General features: G+C 35.3%; 1 protein-coding gene across 3 annotated transcripts in view; it reads right to left on the bottom strand.

Moving 5' to 3' along the window:
- Window positions 1-3,418: 3,418 nt before the first annotated feature.
- EIF3E (eukaryotic translation initiation factor 3 subunit E) overlaps window positions 3,419-6,771 on the bottom strand; it is a 44,297-nt gene continuing 40,944 nt past the window's right edge. For all 3 annotated transcript variants that reach the window (XM_020911681.2, XM_070477245.1, XM_070477244.1), the window contains 3 exons: window positions 5,066-5,168; window positions 4,646-4,780; window positions 3,419-3,590 (listed from right to left, as the gene is read on the bottom strand). In XM_020911681.2, the coding sequence (XP_020767340.1) occupies window positions 3,552-3,590; window positions 4,646-4,780; window positions 5,066-5,168 (277 nt within the window). In that variant the 3' untranslated portion in view covers window positions 3,419-3,551. The remainder of the gene's footprint in view (window positions 3,591-4,645; window positions 4,781-5,065; window positions 5,169-6,771) is intronic.

The following is a 6,771-nucleotide window of genomic DNA, read 5'->3' as shown; positions in this document are numbered from 1 at the left end:
GCAGAAGAACCAGAGATCAAATTGCCAACATCTGCTGAATCATCGAAAAAGTGAGAGTTCCAGAAAAACATCTACTTCTGCTTTATTGACTATGCCAAAACCTTTGTTTGGATCACAATAAACTGTGGAAAATTCTTAAAGAGATGGGAATACCAGACCACCTGACCCACCTCTTGAGAAACCTGTAAGCAGGTCAGGAAGCAAGTTAGAACTGGACATGGAACAACAGACTGGTTCCATAGGAAAAGGAGTTTGTCAAGGTTGTAAATTGTCACCCTGCTTTATTTAACTTATATGCAGAGTACATCATGAGACATGCTGGGCTGTAAGAAGCACAAGCTGGAATCAAGATTGCTGGGAGAAATATAACCTCAGATATGCAGATGTCACCACCCTTATGGCAGAAAGTGAAGAGGAACTAAAGAGCCTCTTGATGAAAGTGAAAGAGGAGAGTGAAAAAGTTGGCTTAAAGCTCAATATTCAGAAAACTAAGATCATGGCATCCGGTCCCATCACTTCCTGGCAAATAGATGGGTGAACAGTGGAAACAGTCACTGACTTTATTTTTCTGGGCTCCAAAATCACTGCAGATGGTGACTGCAGCCATGAAATTAAAAGACACTCCTTGGAAGGAAAGTTATGACCAACCCAGACAACATATTAAAAAGCAGAGACATTACTTTGTCAACAAAGGTCCCTCTAGTCAAGGCTATGGTTTTTCCAGTGATCATGTATGGATATGAGAGTTGGACTATAAAGAAAGCTGAGCACCAAAATCATGCTTTTGAACTGTGGTGTTGGAGAAGACTCTTGAGAGTCCCTTGGACTGCAAGGAGATACAACCAGTCCATCCTAAAGGAGATCAGTCCTGGGTGTTCATTGGAGGGACTGATATTGAAGCTGAAACTCCAATACTTTGGCCACCTGAAGTAAAGAGCTGACTCATTTGAAAAGACCCTGATGCTGGGAAAGATTGAGGGCAGGAGGAGAAGGGGACGACAGCAAATGGGATGGTTGGATGGTATCACCGACTCAATGGACATGGGTGTGGGTGGACTCCCGGAGTTGGTGATGGACAGGAGTCCTGGTGTGCTGCGGTTCATGGGGTTGCAAAGAGTCGGACATGACTCAGTGACTGAACTGAATTGAACTGAACTTTATATAGTGTATAATCTTGAAAGAACATTTAAATAGAAATAAAATCAGAGATAGTCATTAAAGTTTTACATATTCCAGTAGGTCCTTTTGTGAACCAAATAGTATCAAATGATGAGATGGTTTAGTGAATCAAGATCCTCATTTACAACCTACTAAACATATATCCTCTAACTCTATGTAAACTTAGTCTGAAAGGATTTATAAAGCAATAATGATGTAAGGAGAGGTAGTGTGATATAACTGAAAAAATCTATTTTCAATTTCATGCTTTAACGTTTACTAGGTATGACCTTGAGTAAACCATCTGTGTATGTTTCCTCATCAACAATATATAAATGGTAACACCAAATTTTCAGTGCTTCCACGCATGAGTGAGGCAGTCAACTGTTGGATTCGTTTTTCTTTCCTTAAGGTTATTTAGATATATAGGTGTTAAAAATGCCTGACACATTCTTTTTCCTCCCTACAGGTTTTACTGGTCCACTATGACAAATGAAGTAACTGTCAGACTTGCTTTTAATTGCTAGTGATATAATCACCTAGAAATCTTTGCTATTAACACCTTGGTTGAACAATTGACTTAAAAAGTGAGTATTAATGACGTCTTTCAGAACATTCTGCCCGCAGGTCACTGGTGAAGATGGAAACACAGGCATCTTAACACCCTTCCCATTTCAATATAGCCTGAGCAATACATGCAATTTTATATAATTATTGCTCCATTTACTACAGACCAGTACTTCTGACCCAAGGAATTAGCCCCTACACAAGGCAAACAGGGTCTGCTTCTATCTAGTTACTGATATGCCACTTTTTGTTACTTTCTCTATGAAGCTTGATCATTTTGTACTGTAAGTGGTCCTCTAAACTTGGCATTCTCACAACACTGGTTATAGATGAGTCAAAAATTAGCATTTAACTTACCCTCTTAGGGAATCCTCCCCTCTAGTTTCAGCACCTTTGCATTATAGTTTAGAAGAACCAATACCATAAACCAGAGATGTGAAATCACAACACAAGCACCAGATCTGACCTGTGTTCTCCAAACTTAACTGTATGTTAATGGCAGCCTGATCAGGTGTCAAATAAAAGAAAAATATGCATGTATCTTTATCTTTGTACCATTTGTTGAGAGCAGTTAACAGATATTTCTGTTATGTGACTGGGTTTTAGTTCAACAAAGTAGAAAATCAAACCATTTCTAGGTAAAGGAGACTGTATATACTTCTTGAATACTTTACATTTAACTCTGTGTGTGTATGTGTACACAGACAGATGCACATCATATTCAATAAGGTATCTATAAAATTCAGCTTACACTCATATTTAAGTCTCTGTAGTAGCCTAGTGAGTGACTAAGGAGCCACTTTAACTAAGACATTAAGAAGTAGTAGCCTTATTTGTTAATAGCCCCAACTGGAGACAATCAAACTATTCTAAAAGAGGTACAGATCAAACAATGTGGTACATTAATATCATGGAATACAACTTAGAAATAAAAAGAAACAAACTACAGACATACATGATAACTCGGACAGATCTCAAGGGGATTATTATAAAAATTAATAATAATAAATTAATAAAATAATAAAATGATAAATTATTATTATTAGAAAAAGCTAACCTCAAAAAAAGTCATATACTGTTGCTATAACATTCTCATAATGACAAGATTATAGCTTCACTGTGGCTCAGATGGTAAAGAATCTGCCTTTAATGTGGGAGACCTGGGTTCCAACCCTGGGTCAGGAAAATCCCCTGGAGAAGGGGATGGCTATCCATTCCAGTATTTTTTCCTGGAGAATTCCATGGACAGAGGAGCCTGGCAGGCTACAGCCCATGGGGTCACAAAGAGTCGGACACTACTGAGCAACTAACACTTTCATATAACAAAATTACAGATAAAGAATACAGATTAGTGGTTGTCAGGGATTAGAGCTGGCCGGAACAGGCATGACTCCAAAGGGGTAGCATGAGACCTTCCTGATGATGATGAAAGCTCTGTATCTTGACTGTAGAGATGGTAACACAAAAAGTGATAAAACGGCACAGAGTTATTCATACCACTGTACCAATGTTAATACCCTAGTTTTGATATTGGATTATAGTAACATACAAGGAAAAAATTGGGAAAAACTATATTTAGGTTGCATAAGACCTCTCGCTGCTACTTTTACAACTTATTGGAAAACTATTGATATAATTATTCCAAAATGAAAGGTTAAAAAAAAAAAAATCACACACTTATATACACAAAGAAATAAAATGAAACAGTCAATTTTATTCAAATTCTCTAAAATTTATACTAAGTATGTTGTTTCTAAAAGGTTTCACCTTTATATAATGGTTTTATTATTTCACCTTTCCTTTTTCAATTTTCCTGTGCAAGTTCTTCAATAGAAGCCAGAGTCCTGAGCTGCCCAGTTAGGAGCCTAAAATACACAAAGAGAAGTCAACAGGGTGAAAAGAAATAATGTCTGAAAAGCCAACTTCGAAAAAAAGTGACACTAGCATTTTTTTAGCCATACTTCTGCCAATCTATTCTCTATGACTTTAACAACTTCTGCAATTACTAAATGTGAGGTGTTTCAGAACAACACAACAAAATACCATCTGATATAGTTTCTGACCAATTATAAGGTATAACAATGACAATATCACCAATATTATAACCCAAATCAATACAACTTGACCTTTAAGCATACAGAAATAACAACTACACAATAGTTATTTTTCAGGCTCAGTTAATTCTACAGTTGTATGGAATAGGCAAGGACAATAATGTTTAAAACTGAAGGACTATGCTAAGGACACAAATCTGTTACTAAAACTTCAATCAGATGAGATCCTTGAATGTAGCTCGACTGTTTTCTAAAAACTTTCTACCCTCTAGCTATAAGTAATCATAATGCCTGAAAAGTATCAGAGGTAGTTTGGAATCCCAAAATTTCATGGTTATTCAAATTCCTTTAAATCTAATATGCAGGATTTTTACCAAAAGTAGAAATCTATTTTTCTGACACTTATATATGAGTATCAGATAAAGTCAAATTTTGTAAAATCAACACTAACAAATAATAAGATCATCATTTTTGCAGAAGCAGTTCTTTAGATTTAAAAGGAACACAAATTTCAAGCACTTGAAAGAAAGATAACACATGTAACTTATCATCTGCCAGTATCAAAATGATGTGTTGAAAACTAAGGAAATGAGATAATGAAGGCACACAGGAAGGGTAAAAGAAAAAAAAAAAAAACCCAATTGTAATAAAACTAGGAACACATAATTTAATTTTTTTGTTTCCTAACTAATGCATAAAACATCTAAGAAAAATCTTTTCAGTTTAGTGATTCTTAAATAAAATTATCCCCAAATACAAAATCAGATACAAGCAAAATTAATCTGTTCTCAAATGATGCCCATGTAACAATTATATTAAATTACTTACTGCCAAATTCAAGACAACAAAAGATGTGTGGTTCTTACCTCTGACCTACTATTCTGATTAAGTTTCTTCTCAATATTCATGGCCAACATCTGGCTTCTAAATGAAAGGCTTTTGGTCTTTTCAATCACTTGCTGATAGGGTGAGACTGCATTGTTACCCATAACCACATGACCCTAAAATGAGACAGAAAAATTGGTCCTATAACGCTAACAACTGAGTTTCTCAAGTCATAAGTATGACATCACAACCTACATGTATGTTGCAAATATTTTTATGCACAGTACAGATGACAATATTCATCCAACAACAACAAAAAAGGAGATTGTTGCTGCCTTCAAAAAAAAAACTATTATACATTAAAACAAAAATTCTAGAATAAACGTCCTAACTACAACTTCCCCCCAAAGTATAATATAATCAGCAACTGATATCTAGTACATAGCACAGATAACACTCACTAATTTAGAATCAATCTTGGCATCCAGCCTTGCATTTCTAATCAAATTTACAATCCACCTTTCAGCTTCTTCTGGAGTCATGTTCAGTTTATCTGCCAACATGCTAATGAAAAAGAAAAAAGAAATAAAATGACATTAACTATGTTAAAAACTTAGCTTTATATACACAGTCTTTGATCTATACTCTATATGGGAACTTAAGTACTTATGGGTCATCTTCTCTTAAGTATTATGACTCTTAAAACTGCACTGTTCATGTTTGTGCTATTTTCTTAAGCTGTTCACAATCTAGCTCATTCCATCTAACAGATTTAAGGTTCTTGAAGACCATTAGCAAGACTCATTGAGAAACAGAGAGAAGAACCAAATTAACAAAATTAGAAATGAAAATGGAGAGATCACAACAGACAACACTGAAATATAAAGGATCATAAGAGACTACTACCAGCAGCTCTATGCCAATAAAATGGACAACTTGGATGAAATGGACAAATTCTTAGAAAAGTATAACTTTCCAAAACTGAACCAGGAAGAAATAGAAGATCTTAACAGAGCCATCACAAGCACAGAAATTGAAACTGTAATCAGAAATCTTCCAGCAAACAAAAGCCGAGGACCAGATGGCTTCACAGCTGAATTCTACCAAAAATTTAGAGAAGAGCTAACACCTATCTTACTCAAACTCTTCCAGAAAATTGCAGAAAAAGGTAAACTTCCAAACTCATTCTATGAGGCCACCATCACCCTAATTCCAAAACCAGACAAAGATGCCACAAAAAAAGAAAACTACAGGCCAATATCACTGATGAACATAGATGCAAAAATCCTTAACAAAATTCTAGCAAACAGAATCCAACAACATATTAAAAAAAATCATATACCATGACCAAGTGGGCTTTATCCCAGGAATGCAAAGATTCTTTAATATCTGCAAATCAGCCAATGTAATACACCACATTAACAAATTGAAAGATAAAAACCATATGATTATCTCAATAGATGCAGAGAAAGCCTTTGACAGAATTCAACACTCATTTATGATTAAAACTCTCCAGAAAGCAGGAATAGAAGGAACATACCTCAACATAATAAAAGCTATATATGACAAACCCACAGCAAGCATCACCCTCAATGGTGAAAAATTGAAAGCATTTCCCCTGAAATCAGGAACAAGACAAGGGTGCCCACTCTCACCACTACTATTCAACATAGTGTTGGAAGTTTTGGCCACAGCAATCAGAGCAGAAAAAGAAGTAAAAGGAATCCTGATAGGAAAAGAAGAAGTGAAACTCTCGCTGTTTGCAGATGACATGATCCTCTACATAGAAAACCCTAAAGAGTCTACCAGAAAATTACTAGAGCTAATCAATGAATATAGTAAAGTTGCAGGATATAAAATTAACACACAGAAATCCCTTGCATTCATATACACTAACAATGAAAAAACAGAAAGAGAAGTTAAGGAAACAATACCATTCACCATTGCAACAAAAAGAATAAAATACTTAGGAGTATATCTACCTAAAGAAACAAAAGACCTATACATAGAAAACTATAAAACACTGATGAAAGAAATCAAAGAGGACACAAACAGATGGAGAAACATACCGTGTTCATGGACTGGAAGAATCAATATTGTCAAAAATGGCTATTCTACCCAAAGCAATCTATAGATTCAATGCAATCCCTATCAAGCTACCAACGGT

The sequence above is a fragment of the Odocoileus virginianus genome, chromosome 15, assembly GCF_023699985.2.
Source record: "Odocoileus virginianus isolate 20LAN1187 ecotype Illinois chromosome 15, Ovbor_1.2, whole genome shotgun sequence".
In the NCBI taxonomy this organism is placed as follows: Eukaryota; Metazoa; Chordata; class Mammalia; order Artiodactyla; family Cervidae; genus Odocoileus; species Odocoileus virginianus.
This window is presented reverse-complemented; position numbering and strand designations above follow the sequence as displayed.